The sequence below is a fragment of the Phalacrocorax aristotelis genome, chromosome 15 (genome assembly GCF_949628215.1).
Source record: "Phalacrocorax aristotelis chromosome 15, bGulAri2.1, whole genome shotgun sequence".
NCBI lineage: Eukaryota > Metazoa > Chordata > Aves > Suliformes > Phalacrocoracidae > Phalacrocorax > Phalacrocorax aristotelis.
Genome location: NC_134290.1, coordinates 15,432,396 through 15,454,087, shown reverse-complemented (window position 1 = coordinate 15,454,087; position 21,692 = coordinate 15,432,396). Strand labels below are relative to the sequence as shown.

Genomic DNA, 21,692 nt, shown 5'->3' with positions numbered 1-21,692 from the left:
ATAGCATCTTAACCCTGAGCATGTGAACTAAAGCCACTGCTTTTCCTCCTAGTCTGAAAAATAATTATAACGTTTAAAACACTGGAAATAGTGACCCTTAATGCTTGCTTAGTGGTAAAGTAGAGAGGGTAACTTGCTTGTGTTTCTTAGATCTGGAAGATTTTAGACACTATCTTGAAAAGCGTTTTGACTTTGAACAAGTTACCGTAAAAAAATTCAGAACCTGGGCTGAGAGACGGCAATTCAATCGTGAAATGAAGCGGAAGCAGGCAGAATCCGAGCGGCCTATTTTGCCTGCCAATCAGAAGCTCATTACCTTGTCTGTGCAAGATGCACCTACAAAGAAAGGTTAGTGTGTCTGCTGCGGTTCAACTATTCTGTATCAAAGACTGATTACAGTTCTAAGCTTGACCAAAAAGAAGTCCTGTAATAAGTCCTCTTTCTTCTTGTTCTGGAATTCTGTGTTCTTGGATCCATCGCATTACATAGTAAAGGAAAAATACTGTTAAAATATACTTCCTGTTGAAAAGAATAATTCCTAAATGAAAGGATTTTCATTTAAGCTTGCAGTCCCAGCAACCGGTTCCTGCCTTTGGCTACTGGTTTCTGTTTGATAACTGAAAACCCTCCTGCCTAGTTAGTCACTCAGTGCTGCTGCCTTCTCAGTTCTAATTGGTCCCAAACTAGCAACTGGTTACAAATGCCAGATTGATCTGGATTCAAACCTACAAATAAAAATATAATTTTAGTAATTTTAAAGCAGTCTGATGGAAACAGTTAAGAAAGAACAGTGTGTGCAGCTGTGGCCTGTGGTGTGAGGAGTGGAACGCGTGTCTGGTGAGAAGCTGGGCGAATTAGCTGTTGCCTGTCTTGGCTGTGCAGCCATAGCAGTAGGTTTAACTGCAGTCTGACGTTTAAGATATCCATAGACCTGTGGTTTGGGTTTTGTTCTTGTTTTATACGTTGTCATGTTTCTGGGTTTCTTCTCTTTAGCAGGATTATTTATTATAATTATTATTATATTAGCAGAATTACTAAGCTATGAGTTGCATATGGACCATTCCCTGCGAGGTGCAGCTGAATTTTTAGTTAATACACTTTACCTTAAATTCTAGGTTTAAAGCCACATTGAAACCATGTAAATTAAGGACTTGACTTGCACTCTTTCTAAATCTTAACTTTCTCTCCCACGCTGCCATAGTGCCTGCTGAGGCAGGGGTTGTGCTCTTGCCTCACAATACTGTTGCAGGGGATAAAAGACAAGGACTTTCCAATAAAAAGAGCATGTTCAGGGCAAAGGGACAGTGACCTCATCTGTGGCTTGCTGAACAGGATTTCACGGGGAAAAAAGCCAGAGGGATTCTGGCGTGTGGATTTGACATTTGTGTGTCTGTTGTTAGAAGGGAGATTCGCTACGTGTTTAGGAAGAAATTAGGATTTCTAACTGACATTAGTTGCCAAAAATGCTGTGTGTAGAGGTCTGGAGACCATGCGACTGCAAACATTGAACACAGAATATTTTACTTAGCTTATTTTATTCAGTGCACTTCCAGTTGTTGATAGAAATTTCTCAGATTTACTTCTCAATACTTTTTCAGAGAAAATGGACTTTGAGGTCACAAATACCCATGTCTGATTCAGCAGCATTGCATTTAATTTGTGCAGGCACTTACCCCTTGTAGCTTCTAATTTATTTACTTATTTATTTGTAGTAGAAATTGTCTTTGAAAGCCTGGAACTACTTGGCTGTCTTCCCCTCCCTCTCTCTTCTTTTGTAGAATTTGTCATTAATCCCAATGGGAAGTCTGAAGTTTGCATACTGCATGAATATATGCAACGAGTCCTGAAGGTTCGCCCTGTTTACAATTTCTTTGAATGTGGTAAGTCTGTTAAGTCTTTTTTATCGACCATGTGCTTTTTGAAGGGCTTATCTCATGCTTGGATATCTAAAAAAAAAATCAAACGATGGACAGTTTTCCTAGGGGATGTCTTGAATGTCTGTTGTGAGTCAAATTCCAAATTCTAGCTAAGAAACGTTTATGGTGTATTAAACATGGCTTTTGAGGGTAAGAGCAGTTTTTATATTTAAAATAAAAGTATGGGAAACTAACCCTAAAGTGAAAATGGATTTGAGTAACTCGCATCTAAAAGGACACATCAGTGAAATATGGGCAGTTGCAGTTTTGCTGATTGAACAATTAATATTTGCTTAATTTTCTTGTCACTGATGTCCAGAAAATCCAGTTGTAAGGCATGCATTGTTTTAGTGAATCATCAGAATGCAGAGGGGGGAGTTAAATACTAAACCCAAAGAGTTTCTGAAGAGAAATATGTACACCTTCAATTATAAAGCTGTTAAGATTTTGAAATATTTCTGCAGAGACACATGTACCTGCTCTAAGGCTGCAATAATTTGAGAAATTTTTGTGGGTTTGGTCTGTTCTGCTTTTCTTCCAATTAATCAGAAATACAGTAGTTTTTTTAGGTATGTAGAGTTTTAAAATAATTTAACTGTTCAGGTTATTGTATGTTTTTCTTATGTCATGGAGGTTCATATTTAAATCTGTTCATCCGAAGATAATTGTGTATGTATCAATTGACGTTAAAAATTGAAATGGAACCAGAGATGGCTGCGTAGCCTCTTTGTCTTGTGTGACTATTCTCCAAAGTCACTGATAAATTTTAATTAATAGGAGCGGAGAAATTACTAGTTAGGTGCAGACTGCAAAAAGCTCATGTGCGGTTGCTAGGAATTGATTTGGTGTAAATGTTGGCTGGGTTCGCTCATAGTATTAGAAGAATAGAAATAGAAGCATCATTCTGCTGGACTAGAAGTAACTTAGTCACTGAGAGCCTGTTGTTCCATGATTAGCGTGCGATTTATGAGACGTGCCAGATGGATACCTGTTTGTGTTGTTAAATGGCTTTTAATTCTATTCTGTGTAAGTGGTGAGAAAGGTGGTTTGGTAGCTCCTGACTTGGGCTGTGCTGAGACTGCATGAGTGACGCTAGTGCTCAGCAAACAAGAACTGGGGGATAATTTTATTTGAGATCAGTATTGTGGGGGCACGCACTTGATGCTTGACCAAGAAGCTAAAAATGCTGCGTGTATGGCAAATATACCTGGAATCAAAATAACGTTGGATTTTTTTTTCCCCCCATAAATTCCAGCCAGGTTGCCCTGTCTAGCTGTGTTTGAGATTGCTTTACAAAGGGTGTAGCGTGTGTTCCTGGCATTTTTGCTTTTGCTGGTGTTTTTATGGGGTACCTTATCTAAAAGGAAGAAGTTATGCTGTTTCCAGCAGCAAGCTTGAAAGCATTAAGTCCTGCAGTCGGTGTCCAAGGAATTTACAAGTCAGGCATCTTAGTTTAGTGTAGAATCCGTAATTACTCAGAATTATGTTATTCCTATGTGTGCATTACATAACGTCACTGAATTTTTAATATCAGAACATGTAGCTCTGTTTTTTACACTGTGTTAGTGATGCAGAAGCTTTGGAGTTAACACCTGAATTCCGGCAGATTACAGATGATCTCTTACAATGTAGAAGTTGTTCAGTTGGAAGAATGCAGGACGTGGTGGTGAGTCTCTGTTAATGGAAGACTCCCGTGGTGTTTCATACGCTGGAGCAAGCAGTCTTCAGTCTTGTTGATGAGTAAACAATTTCCCTCCCTCTTGAAGCTGAAATGAAGAAGAAAAATCTTCATCGTGGTGGTATTTCATGTTCATGATGAGTATTTTACATCAGGAGTTCTGAAAAGCTTTCTTTGTCTTTCTTCCTCAATTACCAGAGAACCCAAGTGAACCTTTTGGAGCCTCAGTGATTATTGATGGAGTGACTTACGGGGCAGGAACTGCCAGCAGCAAAAAACTTGCCAAGAATAAAGCTGGTAACATTTTCTCTTTTTTCATAAAAAGTGCTGAATTGTTTTATCTGTCGTCTTTTCTGCTTTGAAGGTGACATATTTGCAATAGTAAATAGGAAACATTATAGTCAAAGAAGACACACTCGTGTCTTTTTGGTAAAAGTGATGAATACTGTTGCAGAGACTTTTCTGACAATGTTCAGCAACATCCTGGGATAGAAAACTGTGAAGAACCTTCAGATGACAACATATGCGTAAAGGACTGACCTACACTGAGTAGCTGTGAGGGCGTCTGCTTCACATGATCAGACCAATAAGAACGTGGTGGGGGGTTTATATTTATGCTGTAGGAACACCTGGTGTTTGGGTTTAGCAAGCTGTAAATCTTTGCCTTTCTTTAAAAAAAAAACAACCACCCTCAGGCTTTTGGTTGTTTTGGTTCTCTTTCTGGTAACAAAACAATTGCCCTGAACTATGTGATTATTGATCTCCAAGTACTCATCTTTGTTAAATAGTTCTAATTGTGTAAGTCTGTAATAAAGATGTAATTAAGATCTAGATGAGAACGTATTTGACACATTAGAACTTCTTACTGGTCTCCAGATTTCAATGTCTTTAGCACAAGAATCAAGAAGAAATAGCTTCTCAAAATGTAAAGATTTATAATGAGCCTGCAGTACTTTCTGCCCTTGTGAAATATGTCAGCGTAGCTAAATCACCAAAAGCCAGCCCAGAATTGTTTGTGTATGGAAAAAAGGTATTTTGCTGTGAAAATTTCTGCAAAAGGCAGACTCAGAATTTGCCTAATGCTGGGGTTCCGAGGGCCCCAGTGACACAGTGCTAGGGTTCGCCTGTAAGAGCTGACGGCTGGTAACAACTCTCTAATTTTAGGTCCTAAGGGCTCTACATCACCTCTGAAATGAGACTTGGTTGTATTTTTTTTTCCTTTCATAGGCATTTGCAAAAAGCAGTTTCTTCTTAGTTGTTGTGAGGCTTTGATTATCAGGTTGAACAAGTAGACCTTCCCACCCCCCCTTAAAAAGTACAAGTGAATATACTTATAAAAGATGCATATCTTACCTGTAAAGTAGTCATCTAACACCTTCTAGGGGAGGTGTGAGTCCTGCTTAAAGAGTGCTTCATTCTGCTGTTCTTCTTTACAACCGTTGTTTAAAATAAATGTAATCAAGATGTTTGTTTTCCGCAGCTCGAGCTACACTGGAAATCCTTATTCCTGACTTTGTTAAACAGACCTCTGAGGAGAAGCCCAAAGACAGTGAAGAACTTGAGGTACTGAACTCTTGCTTGCTGGCTCTTATCATTGGAGTCTATTTTTAAAACCATTACACCTTCAATGTCAGAAATATTAATGAAAATTCATAACACTGTTTTCTCAGAGGGAAGTGTGAAGTTCTTCATTTAGAGCAAGATCTATGGCAATGAAAATACTCTCTTTTTCTTTTTTTTCCTGTTGGAACTGATCAGAAAGTGCCGCGATGCAGGGCGCTAGTCCCCTGTTGAAACATCAGGTCACTTACTGAAGACCTGAAATGCTCAAAGACACTGGGCTGCCTGGGCTGCCCGGGCCTCCAGAGTCCTCTGGTCGGTGCCTTGGAAAGCTCAGAGCCAGCTGCTCTCTGGTTCTGTGTGAGCGTCTTAGAAGACCAAGTAAGAACTAGAAGTGCCCAGGCTTCTGGGACATTTTCACTTGGCAACTGAAGCTACTTACTGCCACAGCAGGCAGCTAAAATTCCAGCCTTCAGGCAGTGACATGTGAGAAAAATGACAGGAAAACTTGCTTTAAGTGGAGAGCGGGTACTCTCCACGTATTTTCAGGTATTGGAAATAAACAGCCGGTTCATCAGTCCTGTGTTCGCTTCCGATTCGGGATGTGACAGACCATCAGCGGCGGGTAAAGGGAAGGCCGGTGATCAGCCGGAAGGGAACACTTTCATGTGAAAAGGTGTAGTACACAGAATGAGTTGTTTGTACACTCGCTTTAACTTACCACTGTATCGTACGCCCTACGCTATCGAAATGGTCGTGAAGAAAATGCAGAGAATTTTTTCCATTGTTTTAAAATAAACCACAAAAAGTTCCAATAGCTGTTACGCTTTCTTTTATGAAACCACAGCATTTTGGTAAGTAGAATTTAATAATTAGTTAAAGCAAAATAACCTTTTCCTGATAAGAAAGGATGATAAAGAATTTATAAGACTTATCATTTTTATGTCCCTCTTGTATAATGTAAAATTGGAGTTGAAGGAATTATTTACATTTCTGTCTGCAAATACATGATGAGGTGTGGCAGCCTTAGTGATGTTGGTAAACGCCTCAATTATGGATTTAAAATTACTTTTAAAAGTATTAAGTGCAGAGTAACACAATTTGTGGACGTTTGCAAAGCAGGAACAAGGGTTAGGAAGAGTATTAAGGTCTTACTTGTGCAAAAGCTCCATAACCCTTTTCAATTCCTTTGTAGTATTTTAACCATATCAGTATTGAGGACTCACGGGTATATGAACTCACCAGTAAAGCTGGACTCTTGTCTCCATATCAGATTCTCCATGAGTGCCTTAAAAGGTGAGGCTGCGGAAGAAGGAGCTGTGCGGGCCAGGGCGGGCCGTTCGCTCTGCTGCTGGTGCCCGTCAGAACCGCGGGCATGTGGGGGCTGGCTGAGCTTGCCGCGCTGCTGTGGCGGGGGAGGCGGGCCGCGGGCTCAGCTGGTTAATGCCGTGTCTTCCTGTGATCCGTGGTTGCAGTTCATGCCTCCTGTCTCCTGAGATTGGGGTTTAGTTGTGGGGCGTATAAATACATTTGGCTCTCCTTTACACAGGCCTGCCTTCCCGTTCGAGTCAAGTTACTGATCTGAAAAAGGTTTCTTTAATTAACGTCTTAAAATTTATTATTAATGCGTCTAATTCGGTTGTAATGACTGTCAAAGATAACCGCAACCGCTTCAGCTGTTTGTAGTTTTACTTGGTATGTGATACTGGCTTTGTTTGTGCCTAAGAAACCATGGAATGGGTGATACATCCATAAAGTTTGAAGTGATTCCTGGTAAAAACCAGAAGAGCGAATACGTCATGACCTGCGGCAAGCACACGGTGCGCGGCTGGTGTAAGTACCGTCCTTAGCGTGACCCCCGAGAATGTCTTCCCTTCCCCTGGTCTCGTTCTGTCCGTTCCGTAGGTGCTCGTTGAGCCGACTGGCTCATTACGTGCTCGTTCTGCCCCTCTCTGCTCTCGCCATCTTGAACAACGCCAGTAAATGTTGGTGTTCGCCTCATTGCGTACTGTGCCAGTCCTGACGCGTGTTCGTGATTATTTTTACAGGCAAAAACAAGAGAGTGGGGAAGCAATTAGCTTCTCAGAAAATCCTGCAGCTACTGCATCCGCACGTGAAAAATTGGGGCTCTCTCCTGCGAATGTATGGTAGAGAGAGCAGCAAGATGGTTAAACAGGTGAACACGGTTTTGTTTGATTGTGGCCGACCTGGTGATTGTCTTTTTGCTTTTGCCTTTTTCTGGGGGTTTTAATTCAGTTCCAACAAAGCTTTAACGGCACCTGTTTCGGCACGGCAGTGGCGTTCCCCGTCAGGGTACAGGCAGCGTGCATGTGATGAGCAATTCGCGATTCTTCTGAACTGATTCTCGTACCTTGCTGTTGCCAGAACGCAAGACAATAATAATTCTGCTAATCTCCCCTCTTCTGGGCCAAAATTGTATAAGCTATTTAATATTTAACCAACTCATGTAAATACACGTTACTGCTGAAGGAAGTGCAACTATCACAGATTAAACTTACGCACCACGGATTTTAAATTTCCCCCCCCCCCATCAAAAAGGCTCACCTGTTGTTGTGCGTGGTTCTGTTGAACAGGAAACCTCCGACAAGAGCGTGATAGAGCTTCAGCAGTATGCCAAAAAGAACAAGCCAAATCTGCACATCCTGAACAAGTTACAGGAAGAAATGAAAAAACTGGCCCAAGAGCGAGTGAGTAGCTGCGCTTGTGCGTTCAGGAGCAGGCAGGGCGCCGTGAGCATTTCAGCACACCTGGTACTTTCGGGGGTGGGGGGTGGTGCTACTTCTGGAGGGGTTTTCATCCTCTCTTGTAAACGGGTGTATAACTTAATTTTACCTACTTTGGTAAATGGATTTTTACCACTAGAACACACAAGTCTTTCATGCAGACTGACACATAAATTCGGCTGAAATGGTTCAAAGCTTCAAAGCGGTGTTTTATCATCCTGTTCTCTTTGTGACTGTGTGTGGGGGTTGTTTCATGCTCTTTTAGGAGGAAACACGAAAGAAGCCCAAGATGACCATAGTGGAATCGGCTCAACCTGGTAGCGAGCCTCTGTGTACCGTCGATGTGTAACGAGAGCGTGTCCGAGCGGGGAGCAATAACACAAACGGAGGAACGAGATTTTCAACAACTATTTTAAAATTGTTTGCTGCAGAATGCAAGATAACTTTTAAAATCCAAGCTGCTTCAGTTATGCATTGTTCTTTTTGCATCATCAGGGCAATATTACTTTTTTCCTACTTTCTTTTCGGTATGTTTGGTTTTTTTTTTAATACCTCCGAGATACGTACGTTTAAAGGATTGATCATAAAGATCTGCCTGGGCAAAGGCACAGAGGGCGGGCATGTTCACACAGGATAAACCCAGTCAAGCACTTTTTCCTGGAAAGCCATCCATGTGCTTTGAAATGGATGTGTTTCAAGGATGAAATTCAGAATATCTATGTACAGGTTGAAGCTGATATTATATATATATACACACACTCTCATATATATGTATATGTAAAAGAAGTATATGTACGTCCTCTTGTATGAACATGCCTCAAACTATTTTTGTGAAAAGTTTTGTTGCATTTCAGCACATAACAATATGCACTGAGAAGCCACTGTGGTGACACGTACACGGCAGTGATGAGCAATGTTCCTAACGCCATAGGATGAGGCCAGTAACGCTGCTCCTTCTGTTCTCTTTGGTTTTTGTCTCCTGCCAGGCCTGGTTACCCGAGATCGCAGCATGCGGGCCTTCGTATTACTTGAAAAGAACAAGTAGAGCTGTAGTGTTAAGAGCAACAGGCCGGATATCCAGAATTATCGGGGTTTATTTGAATTGAAAGGAGCCAATGTTAGTTTACAGATCAGTTGAAAGGGGAAAATATGGCCCTATTCGTTTGATTAAAATGAAGACGGTAATTTGACGGGCTGTTTTCAAAGCTCGGACCCAAAACGCAGCTGATGGTGGTCGACAGTCTGAAAATATTTTGCCAATGGGGTGTTTAAAGATCTTCCACTCCCTTCTCCCAGCAATAAAACAATTCCTCGCTGGTTTGGAGTCAGAATACATCTGACTTGATCAATTGCGTCTTAATTAACTTCCACCATAAAAGCAAAGAATTGGAAAAAAAAAAACAACAACACAACCCTGAGAAATCTGAAATAACTGCAGCAGTTTTGGGTTTTGTAGGAAGTTTTTTGTTTCTACTTTTTTAATTACATTTTTAGTTTTTAAAGAAAAAGCGTAACTTCTGCGATGAAAACTAGAATGTAGATTTCGAATATGAAATAATGAGTAGAATGAGACTGTCACAGGTTATACTGATAAACGAGAAGATCACCAATATGCAACTCTTCTAGAACACAAGCGTAGCAAACAGGCAGTACTCGCTGTGTCATCTGAGGCTTTATTAAATTAAGCACAGAGGAAGCAGCGCTGGCTGTAGCGAGCGGAAGCACTGCTTCGTGGGTTTTAGTCCTCACCAGCCGATGGCAGCGAGTGCTCTTGTGCAGCCGGTGCTTCTCTGGTTTGTTCCCAAAGATGAGAGTGCAAGCCAAGGCATGGCGGGGCTTGGGTGGGCAGCCGTGCTGCCCTGCACCGCGCCGCTGGGCGTTACAGCCCTGCTCCGGAGGAGGGAGGGCGTCGGCGCTGCAGCTCCCGGCGCGGGCCCGGCCAGCCCGGGGGGGCTTCGGGACATTCGCTTCATTTTCTTCCCCGGGCTCTTGGTTGGGTTATTTTTCACATCGCTCGGGGCGTGCTGCAGGATGATGAGTTTTGTGCCTACTGGATTTTAACAACCTTGGCATTGGTATCATATGACCTGCTTTGAATAGCACCTGTTATTTTGGAAATATGCAGATTTTAATTGATGTCTCAAACTAACGGTCTCTAACACGTTGCATCTGATGTTTGAGGTTAAACCGGAGCAGCCTCGGAGTCTCACCTGTGTCTGGGTTCAAGTGATGTGCTCAGAGGTCTCTGCAAACAGGAATTCGCCCATTTTTTTAAATAATTATATTTAGCTTTTCAGTTCCAGAGTTGTAATCCTGTTATGATGGGATACGGGTAGTTGGAAGACTATACAGAAACTATCATTTAAAGAAGTGGCCTATCTAAAAAAGAAAAACAAGAAACGCTGCCTCTGCTTTTTTTTGTATAGCTTTAATAAATCTCCATCTTCTGAAGGGTATCCAGTACTGGTGCGGCAGTGACGAGCAGTGGTAACTGTTTGTCTCTCTCTTTCATTGGTTTTCTGTTCCATTTTCCTAACGACAGGGCTTCTACCTTCTATGCCTAAATGTATGACTCTCTTCGGTAGGTTTTACTTCAGCTTTGTGTTTTCAGAAAAAATCTGTACTCGGATGGCACCGTAAGAGACAAATCACCCGTGTAGATGGCTTTATTTTTCTGGAATCAGAATGTCGATGCATTTGCAGGTCACCTGCAGAACATCCACAGATGCCTCGCTTACCAATTTGTTCCCGTTATTTTTGAGAGGATTGCTGTATTACCTCAGTCTGCCACGATCAGAATCCCAAGGTGACCATTGCCCTTAACCGAAACACCCAGAGATTTCATTGTGAACCAAAGCCTAGAACGTATATTATGCATTCTAAACAAAAACAAACAAAAAGATGGTATTCGACCTTGCTGCAGCCTTTAACTGGAGAGATGTCCAGGAAATAGCGCAATAACTGCTGGAACAAACAACTGAACTGCTGTTTCTGTCATTGTGAAGTATTCTTGTGTTTTAATGTTTACTATTGTTTGGAGTGTAACAGTCTTGCATTTGCACATAAGCACGAGCTGCTGTGATAGAGGATAGATCATTGCATTAACCTCGGCTTCTGCATGAACACTTACAGTGTGACTCGAGATGTATCCTGAACTTGTCGTGTAACTCGTGTGTGTTTTCTAGGTAATCGGCTGTAAAGGTTTAGATCTTGGTCGTACGAATGCCTGAAACAACTGCTGCTTTTGTCACTGGTGTGTGTTATTTATCCCTTCCGTATCCAGAGGAGGATGGGCATTTTTACAGGGATGGGGTGTATTTTTAAGAGCTGTTCCATCCTTTGGGAATTAGACAGTTTGTGCTTTGCATATTACGTGCTTCTCGACAAAAGTGTGGTATCTCGGCTTTCAGGATTAAATTAGTGTGCGTTCAAATCTTCATGGTACTGACGGAAAACTTACTGTGACTTCCAGTGAATAGTCAGATACTACCTATTACACACCAGTCATCCAGCTTTTTCTTATGTATTTATTAAACGGAACTGATGAAGTGGTTGGGTACTCCGGGGTCTGGAAAGACTATTATGCATAAACTTAACTGTCGTGTGTAAACTTCCACTTTCCTGCGATGCTGTTAGGCTTGATGCAGAAATATTTGTAACATCCAAGTATTTAAAAGCATCGTGATCATCTTATTAATTCTGTAGGCTGTACTTTGGTTCTGGAGTAAAACTCAGGCAGCAAGAGCCCCCGCCCCTCCCGCGGAAGGGCTGCGAAGCACGAGAAGCCACGCTGTTGTTCACCAAATAAAGCAGTCGGTTACACTATTCCGATGCGGAGCTGAGTGAGGAAAGCGAAGAAGCGAAGCAGGGCTCGCTCGTACTGCCCGCGGGGAGGTGGTGCTTGCGGGATGGATCGTGCTGGGTGCAGCTGCTTGATGCCAGTGCTAAATTGGTACAACTATAAAGCCTCGTTCTCACTGAGCCTCTGCTTGCTTCTTTTCTGCACAATCATATAATCCTATGTGTTTGGTCTTTGAGTACTACATGTGTATTTTTCAGACGATTAGTTTTGAGCAATAAAGTTTGATATTATAAAATGCTCCAGTGTGGTCGGTGTTACGATGCCTTAAGCACATTCGGAAAAGGGAACTTTGATTCCTTGCTTCCTGTCGGTATTTTTAAATAATCAGTCAAGGCTCGCTCGTTACGGAAGTGCTTCTTTCATCGCTTTTTGGTAAGGAACATTTACGTGGTCCTGCTTTGTTTGGAATGAAAAGGAATTAAAACTTTTTCTTGAATTGGAATTTGTATTTTTACTTAAATGTCCCCACTGCTGGAAACGATGCAGCCCGAAGCTGCTGCCTTTGGTGCCTCTCGTCACCCACCCACTCGCCCGAGGGGACAGGGGCAGCAGCAAGCGCCTGTGCTCTAGTAGCAGGTGGTTTGTTCCACCGGGAGCAAATGTACATGAGAACTTGAGATTTTAAGCAGTTGTTCCTTCTACCAGTCAGCACTACTGTCCGCTCCGTAGCTGGATCACAGGCTTAAATCCATGCGAGGTGCTGAGCACCTGTAGGGGAGTACGGATCCTGCCCGGGGCATGGCTCGTGCAGGGCTTGGGGTCTCGACTGGGTTTGTCTTTGCACGGCTGAAGGCGCTGGGCCTCAGGTGTTCACTACTGTGCCGTGGGTGCCCACAGCACATGCTTCCCGCCTTAAGGGTTTGCGTGAAGTACAGGGGCTCCCAGTAAAGCCGCTGGGAAGGGACCCGCAGCACCATCCCTTTGAGCCTAGGGCTGAGGCACAGCAGAAACGCTGTCCAGAAGTACTTCAGAGAGAGCCTTGAATGCGGGGTAAGCCAAGGTAACGTTCCTGCTGCCTCCTCCATTCTTCAGTCACGGCTGAACTGGACGTCGCCCATCCATACATGTATTTGCCCTGAGGCTGACGTTAGCCTTTCTAAAACAGCTATGGGATCAAAAAGCCTCAGCTGGGGCTACGGAACTTCTAGAGACCGCTGTGGCATGGGCGGTACTTGGCTGAAGGTGACCACAGAGCAGGCGCGCCAGCGGTCTGAGGGGAAAATGAGCCTCGTTACCAAAAATGAAAAATTTCTTACTTGTTCCAGCTGAGAGGGATGGCCCCGACTGGTGTCTGCATAGTTCATTTCTGGCTGTGAGTTCCCTCTGGCGAGGGTTTGGCTGGAGCGACGGCATCTCGGCTTTACTGGTACGATGTAGATGATCCGAGTGAGCCCTTGTGGAATTGCCAGTGATGCTACAGCCTCGGAATAAACCTGATTTCAGCTGTCGACAGTGTAGCATTTCTGTTAGGAAGTGATGAACTCCCAGTTTGGTGAAGATTTAGCAAGCAAGAGACTTGCTGAAGGTTTAAGATCGCTGAATCTTTACTAGCTCGCCCGAACGACGGGGCACTGCTGTGCCCAGCTGGCAGAGCTGACAGAAGTCAGCACGGACAGCAACAGCTCCACGACAGACGACCTGCGTTGGGAATGGGATCCAGCCTTCCATCGCTCCGCAGGGCCCCCCTTGCTGCGCGCTCCGGATGAGCTGCTTTCAAACCCACCAGGTGCGGCGTGGTGTGCTCGCAGCGGGAGGGATGGCACTGCCTTACACACCAGCCCAGGAGGCAACAGTTGTAGCTGAACATCGTTGTGGAACGCTTTGTTTAAAGCCATGTTTGAACTGTTTGAAGAGTGAGACTGCCACACGTATTGCTTTGCTTACCTAAACTTCCCGAGGGCAGGAGGAGGAAAGCAGGATTTAGCCTAATGGTACATAATGAAATTTAACTCAAATTAGTGTGACAGAGTAACTGGGAAGCCTTGCACCTCCTCTTGTGCAGATATTTATTACCTGGATGTTACAGAAACAACGTTACCGAAGCAGTTAACAAGGACAGTAGTTTCTGGAGCGCATCTCCTGGCATTAAGGTGATTCCTGGGGTGCGGCTGCCTCGCTCCCATCGATGGTCGATGGGGCAGCGCCATCCCCATGTTCCGCCGTGGTGACTCGAGCAGCATCAGGCGCCGCTTCAGCCGAACTCCCGTTTGCGTAGTCAACCCTCTCAAAGAATATCAGTAACTCACAGTGCCTGGTCTGAGGGAAGAGATCCACAGCCATCGCTTTAACAGGGCGGAAAGCAGCTCCTTTGACTCTGTTAGAAGGTGCCCGGCAGAGGCTAAACGGGAGATGGAAAGAAAGAGAGGGAGAGCCGCGTTAACTCTTCACAGTACCATTCGTCACCGCTACTCTTCTAAGAAAGGTTTTTCGTCTCCGCGCCTCAATTCCACAATAGGGTTATTCACTACCCCTAGTCTTTCCATTATCACTTGCCTGTTGGGTAACACAGGTCTGAGCCGGCTGCTGCGCAGCCGTCAGCTCTCTCTGGCGACAGGCAAACCTCAGCGCACGTGGCTTGAAAATAAAAATCCCACGCCTGTGTTCCCTGCCCCCAAGAAACAGGTGTTTTTTTCTGTACCACATTGCCTTAGTCACCTTAACGCAAGAAATACTCACTCCACAAAGTTATTCATTGCAGCTCTGGGATTGCAGGACACGTAGATAAGCTTCTTCAGATGTTCAGCTCTTCTAATGGCAAGAATTACCTTGGAATCTAGACAATCAAAACCAAGACAGCTGCTTGCCAGTTCTGTGTGTGCCGGCACGAACAGAACTGCTGCAATACCCAGCAGCTTCAAGCTATACCTGAAGCCTCCCGCTTAATTCATTCCACCCGTGTTCTCTTAGGCTCACCACAAAACACCAACTTAGGAGAACACTTTAAAAAAAAAAAAAGGTAAACTCACGCAGCCCTGCTCGTGGCGGATCTACGATAGTAATCAGGTTCTGAGGAGCTAATATGTTGATTAGGGAGGGAACAACATCTTCGGCCTTCCCACAATGAAACTCAACATTATTCAGTTCTATTAAAAAAAAGGAAAAGATGTCAGCAGAGCGCTTATCTTGCCAAAGCATCTTTCAGTGCGCTCAAATTGGCTATGAAGTTCTGATGCCTTAGAAACTACAAGTTGTTTAGTCTACCCTGGAATCAGTGTAATTTCAACAATCGCTGGTACTTCAAATCACTTAAACGACAGTAACTTAAGCATCTTCCATTATCTGAACTACAGCAAAACCCCACCAAAAATAACTACTCTCTGCTTTATTTATGAGGTTGCTGTGGCTTCATCTCACTTTTACACTAAAATGTTTTCTTTTTGGAGGAAAAAAAGCAGCTAGCTGTTAGCCAACAGGAAAGTTGATCTCACAGATTAATGCAGTATTTGTTTTCAAGACAGATTAAATGTTTAAAATGGACAAGATCGCTCCCAACACCATGTAGTTCCAAGCTGCTTTAGGTAACGTAGAGAGAAACAAGCTAGCAGCCACTGCGCTGCCTAACAAAGGTCTTGGCGCTTCAGCTTAACTGACCGTTAATCTGGGCGTTCACTTTGGCGTCCTGCACAGCTTCTTGGCAGAGTTCAATCCCAATCACTTTCTTTACTTCCTATAGAATCAAGGGGAAAAGATCCGTCTGTGCTATGTGAACATAGTTTAGCTGTCACCCGCAGCATCAGCAGTTGCTGGCTAGGTGGGAACCTGGCGGTACCTGCAGGGCATTACCGCCTCACAGCCACAGAAAGGGCTGAGAAGGGACCTGCGCAAATAAAGAGGGGCTCTGTGGACCGCAGTGGTGGGGCGGAGACCCTGTGTCCCACCCGTGCGTGCCAGACCCCAGTTATGCTGGCGGCTGTCTCTTTTTGGGGGCCAGACTTCCTTACGTGGTCTAGCAAACTCAGCTCTAAAAATGATACAAGGAAACGTTGGTTATCCATTAGTTAAGAGGATGGATTGTAGTGAATTTTGGTTGTCCTACGGAACTGCTGCCTCTTTTGACTGAGTTAGTTTCAAAATAATTCAGGCTGCTCGACGCAAGGGTGAGGTTTCATTATTTGATAAAACAGCTGCAGCCAGTTTAATTAGAAATTAATTGAAAAAAATGAAGACATAATGCGTTTCGTTTCAAGTACATCAAGTATTTTCATTCATTGTAAGCACTACTAAAGGCCTGCATCCGTTAAGAGTAGATGATATCAAGGAAGAGACATTACTCACCTTCGCCAGCGAAATCCCAATAGTTCCCGTGCCGCAGCAGATGTCAAGCACGGTGCTCTCTTGGCTCAGCTGCGCCCACTCCCTGATGGCGGTGTACAGCACTTCTGCAGCTTGGGTGTTCACCTGTGAAACGACGAGCCAAGTCAGTCTCCTCCCCCGTAAACAGTACATGTGTTTTAATGAGTCTCAGGAAGGCATGGTTTCTTCTGGTTTCCAAGATACGAGTCAACTTCACATGCAAGTTGGAATCACGTAGAGCTGACCTAGGCCAGCACGCACTAGAGATCACTGTTCCACTGCGGAAGCCCCACTCGGTTCTCTCTGAGAAGCAATGCTTTGTTACCCATGGCCTAGTGAAAACATGACTTGTCCTACAGTACCTAGGAGGTAAGTTTGGAAGCCAGAGGAGACGACAAACAAAATAAGAAAGCGCTAGCAACAAAGTAAAGTCCGGCCTTCACAAATACTTCCCCTCCTTGAAGTGGAAGTAGTAAAGACTATCAATCAGGAGAATATAGCCATGACAATACGCTCGGCAAGCTTTATTTTAACCTTGCTTGCAATCCTGCTTTGAAGTAAATGCTGTCATTACACATTACGGTTAAGAAAGTAGCGTGTAACAAGCTTTCTAAACCAGTGCTTTGGAGCAAGTGCGTACTTTGTCTAAAAGAGCAAGCAAAGCACACTATGTGACTATGTGGCGGGAAAAAAATGAGCCTATAATCTATGGCAAATAATAGAAAATTTAGCTTCAACATATTTACGATGCCAAGCGATAATATGTTTCTTCCTATTTCAGTACTTTCCATTTCACAGACACAGGCCACCTGCTGTGGCTTTAAAGCGTTGGAAGGGAAGAAATAAATTCCAGAAAAACAAAGAAAAATTAGTACTACAAAGGCTCCTGAAGGACGTGCCGTATGTTGTGTGTACACAAAGGCTGCCGTTCAACAGGAGGGGACTGATACTGAACTAGTGAAAAGAAAAAGAATTTGTCTTCAACACACCCCCATCAAGTTTATGCTCATTCACTGTTTTTATGGCCGAATACAATACTCTGAGGTATTTAATCACACCAAATGTATAAAAGATTCAGTCTCTAGGTATGTAGTATCTTGTTACACAGCCTTAGCCAAGCTTAAGGACGTTAATGCAAATCCAGTTAAATTCGCAACTTGGTATCATCCTTACTTGAAAAAACGCATGAGGAGAAATTCTAAATTTTAGGCCAAGAAGTTCTTCGTATATGTACTTATCGCCAGCCACGTGCTCCAAAGGCAAGTCCTCTAGACTGGGAGATTTCCTGGGGCAAGGCATGGGGAGACAAAACAGAGGGGGAAAAAAAGAAAGAAGATAGATATGTTGGTTACAATTTTTACCAAAGCTGCTGTCATCATGAAAACCTCAGCAGTAATTTACAGTGGGCCAACATTCATCACCTCCTTTCAGAGACTATCTTCTTGGCCATTTTTTGTTACTGTGTACAGTCGTCCCACCGACGTAACCAGTACGACCTACGCTGTCTCTAGATTATGTTAGTGTGAGCCTTGTGCTCTGTGCAAGAGGATGGGGAGATTTAAAAAAAATCACATAACATAGGGAAGAAAGGAGGTAGAAGTTACTTGTTGATAATAATAAATATCCACCTACTACAGTCCCTTGTGAAAAAGGTAAATAACTGTTCAGTAAATCAGTAGCGCTGCTGCTGCTTTTATGAAATAGACAAAATAACGGTGTGGATGTGCTACCTACTTTTCTCTTGCAAAGACCAAAACCCCAGCCGCCACCAAAGCGCCCAAGAGCGAAGTCAGCTCCCTCACCTTTGTCCTTCCTCCACAAAATACAGCGAAGTAACGCCACTGCTCCTTCCCGCCCCTTCTGTGAAGTGTTCTGCCAGAGAGGCTTTCAGGTCAGCTAGCTCTTCTTTACTTAATTTCTAAAGGTTTCATTTGATAGAAGGGAGAATAATCATCTTAGTGACTTCAAGATATGATTCAGTGTATGCCTTCTGTAAGTGTATTCATTACTTGTTCATTTGCAAGTATTGGACTAGTCTAAAAAGAAGCGATGCAAGGTAAACTGCATCAAGGAATTATTCTAGTTCTCTTTTGCATGCACTAGTTGTAAAATCAAATTGATGTTGTTTCAAAGCTGTGTGTCTGAGCTGCACGTTACGTATCAATTTAAATACCTGAGGGTTAAAATAAACGATTGCCATAATGTGTCCACTCCTGCTGGTACGGACTGTGAGCTGCTTCCAGTGACCTTCGTAGGTTTCTGGGCTGTAAACCGAGTAAGGAGTCGACCTGCAATTTTTAGAAGCTCAGTTACTTAAACAAGAACTATGGTTTTTTGCACAACATTCAATAGTTTATTGAAACAAAAGCAATTCATCATGCAAAGGGATGAAAAATGTGAAGTACAAACAGAAGCTACATTGATTTGTCAAGATGACTTGCACATCTTAATTAAGAAAAAAGAGAGGCTGACGAAGAGATCCTATCTCCTGGTGCAAAATAATCTGTCCCTACTCCTCGCAATCTTCTTACCCATTTTAACCCATGTGAAATTATAGACAGGATACAGACATCTTCTCAGCACGTTCACAGAATGACACAACTTTTTATAATGCCTTCACTGACTTCTGTGTTTCAGATCAAGGTCAAACTTTCCACCTTCATGATTCTTCTGAGGTTTCCATTTTTGAGGATTTAATTCCTTTTTAAAGAAACCGTTCCTTTTTCTAAAAAGTACTGTTGCTTGAATCTACAACTTCTGTTTCGTTCCTTGGTGTGGTAGGATGGTTCTTCTCTTTGTCCAAGAAAGCAATTGACCTTTGGTATTCAAATTCTTCTTCTAAAAAGCCTTTTTCTGGGTATTTCTTTACAGTTAGTGGAAGAAGTTCTCCAATAACAGACCCCTTTCCTGAACACTTACACGTGTCACCGCTCGCAGGAAAGCCGTGTTTGGCGGGTATCTGGCCCTCCGGCTCAGAGCAGCTGAGCAAGAGCAAGGGGGAAACACCCAGTGGTCGGGCACAGGATGTCAACGTCAAAGAACCGCCGAAGAACGAGACTGGTATACCTTAGGTCTTAAAGCTCAGAACAAACACTAAGCTTTTCACAATATTTAATTTTATAAATGTTTTTTAGTAAGACATCAAAACCTTTACGGATAACTCATTTTACTTATGCTCACCTTATGTAGTCTTGGAAAGCTTTTACTACTTTTTTGGCAATAGCAGGAATGTGAATAGTATCAAATGGCTCCACTACAGCACATGTACCACCCTTATATTTGCCAAGACGACAACCCACAGTTTTGTCTTCTTGATTTACACCAATCCCAATCAAGAACTCACATTTGTTGCGATATTCAGTCTAGATTTAAAATAAAGTTATGTAAGATATTTACATAGCACTTATTTGCACATGCCAAGTTTCTCCTGAAACAACCCTCACATGGTTAAATGTACTTGCAAATGGACAGGGGACACTTAGCCCATATGGAAGATATTCATAAATTCTCATGTATGAGAACTAGTGGCAATAATGAAAAAGAATTAGTAAGTCATATTATTTCAAGAGCAAAATATTGCCTCTGTTGAAGAACGTTTGTCTTAGCCTACAAGGCAAGCGTGTAGGGGCAGCATATTCATTTTAAAGCTAGAACATCCAGTTAATTGTAACTGTTCTTCCGCTTCCTGTAAATATTTCCACACAGTATTTACATGAAAGGCAACAATGTCTAAAACTCATCATTCATTACAAGCAGAAGTCAAACGCTCAGCTTGCCCACTGTCTCTTAAGACTAAATAACTAATTTAACCCCAAGCTCCTGAACCCCATTCCATACGTTACCCAGGAGTACATTACCTGTAACGGTGATGCTTTCACTCCCTCTACTGGGCAACACAATTTATTGTACTTCTGCTTCTGCAGGAACAACCATGGTAATAAAGCTCTGTTGGTATTTCCTATTTCCCTGACCAAATCAGAAACAAAAATTGTAAAGTGCACATTTAAGAAAAATTAGGTTAACAGTTGTACAAGACTTTTTTTTTTTTTTAACAGGGCATAAAAAATTATCAGATGAAGAATATTTGTTCCAGAAGAATTTTTTAACTGGCAAACCCCCTCCAAGTTTAAAGAGCTGTAACCTGAAAAAACAAGAGCTAAACACAGTTATAAAGGTATGTGCGCGATGTAGCAACATACCCATGCATGGAAAGAATGCCAATTTTATCTACATAAGAGAGTAAGGCAAGAGACAGAAGCGATACTTTAATCTACAAAGAGCAGGCATAAGATTTGAGGGGATTTTTAAAGCTAAAATCCTAATAGCAATTTACCATCTCTCCAGGCTGACACCTCTGACACTGTTGGAGCATGCCAACTTTTTTGAACTTTCAGGGCACAAACATCCTGCTCAGGCCTATGGAACGACACACCTTAAAACCATGCCCTTTCATTTAGCCGTCTTGCAAGGCTGGCTGAGAACAGCGTGGCAAGTTTTGTCAGCCAGAACAGTTTTTAAGTCCTACCATCGCAGATTATCTTTTATTTACTTTGTCGGGGGATTTGGGTTTTGACCTACCTCTAACTTACTTTTACAGAGAGCGATTTGAGCAAATTTAGCTACATCCCAACCTGAGGTCAAGTCTTGTAAACATTACAGTAGCTTTACAAAGAGGAATTACTTTGTCAGCTTCTGCAGCACTTGTTCACATTCCTGCTTCTTTTTGGCCAGCTGCTCTTCGTAGGGCACGTTCCACAGCGGGGTCACGACATCCGCTATTTGCTTGCTGAGAGGCTCCTCTCCGCTGGTTTTGGAGGGAGCCGGCCGCTTCACCTCTCCCTGCTCCGTCTCCTCTTCTTTTTTCCTTTTCTTTGCAATCGGGTCAGCTTTCGGCTTGGCAAGCCTGACGCTCAGGTGCCGGCTCTTCCACAGCACCCCGTGGAGGACTCTCATGGCCTTGTCCCTCTCCTCCTCGCTCTTGAAGGTTACGAATGCGAACGTCTGCTTCCCAAAAAGTTTTATCTTATGAGGGCTGAGCCCGTATTTGGCAAGGAACTTTTTCACATCGTTAAAACCGATGTATTTGGGAAGGTTTTGTATTTCTACTTTATAGATCTCGGAGGTGAAGAGGTCTCCCTTCGTGTACCCGTACACGTCGGCGCTGGCTGCAGGGCTCCCCGCGGGGTCGCCCCCGCCTCCGCCGGCCCCGCTCTCCGCTTCGCCCCCCGCTGCGGCCGCGGGGCGCTGTGGGCTGCAGCGATCGCCGCCCCACTCCATGCTGCCGCCGACCCCGCGCGCTCCCCGCACACCTCGCGCTTCCTCAGGCCGCTGGGCGGGGCTGTGGCGTCACCCACGGGCCGTTGAGAAAAGATGTGTGAGGAAACACGATGTTTGGTTTTTTTCTAAAAACGTCTGCCCCTCACCGTTACCGCTCCTTGCGCGCGGGGTCGGCCGCGTCACTTAAAAATAAAAACAGTGACTTAACGATCGCCCCCCTCACGCAGGCGGCCGCCATCTTGGGTCGGGACGCAGGGTGGCCGCCATGCCGCGGGGGCTGATGGGAAGCGCAGCGGAAAGGGGGGAATTAAAAATTATAATAATAATTTTAAAAAAGCTCCTACGGGGGAAGCGCGCGCCCG

General features: G+C 43.6%; 2 protein-coding genes across 2 annotated transcripts in view; one reads left to right on the top strand and one right to left on the bottom strand.

The window, feature by feature from the left end:
- DGCR8 (DGCR8 microprocessor complex subunit) overlaps window positions 1-11,997 on the top strand; it is a 23,389-nt gene extending 11,392 nt beyond the window's left edge. Inside the window, exons 6-14 of the mRNA XM_075109981.1 lie at window positions 151-348; window positions 1,779-1,880; window positions 3,793-3,891; window positions 5,075-5,157; window positions 6,350-6,450; window positions 6,881-6,987; window positions 7,203-7,330; window positions 7,749-7,862; window positions 8,164-11,997. Coding sequence (XP_074966082.1) covers window positions 151-348; window positions 1,779-1,880; window positions 3,793-3,891; window positions 5,075-5,157; window positions 6,350-6,450; window positions 6,881-6,987; window positions 7,203-7,330; window positions 7,749-7,862; window positions 8,164-8,247 — 1,016 coding nt within the window. The 3' untranslated portion in view covers window positions 8,248-11,997. The remainder of the gene's footprint in view (window positions 1-150; window positions 349-1,778; window positions 1,881-3,792; window positions 3,892-5,074; window positions 5,158-6,349; window positions 6,451-6,880; window positions 6,988-7,202; window positions 7,331-7,748; window positions 7,863-8,163) is intronic.
- On the bottom strand, window positions 9,558-21,635 carry TRMT2A (tRNA methyltransferase 2A). The gene is made up of 11 exons (XM_075109982.1): window positions 20,735-21,635; window positions 19,911-20,019; window positions 19,234-19,415; window positions 18,227-18,341; window positions 17,856-17,971; window positions 17,227-17,338; window positions 16,036-16,158; window positions 15,352-15,427; window positions 14,727-14,843; window positions 14,437-14,533; window positions 9,558-14,098 (listed from the first exon to the last, which is right to left on the bottom strand). Exons 1-11 carry the CDS (start codon window positions 21,328-21,330, stop codon window positions 13,846-13,848), a joined length of 1,896 nt encoding a protein of 631 aa, XP_074966083.1. The 5' UTR covers window positions 21,331-21,635; the 3' UTR covers window positions 9,558-13,845.
- Window positions 21,636-21,692: the final 57 nt, after the last annotated feature.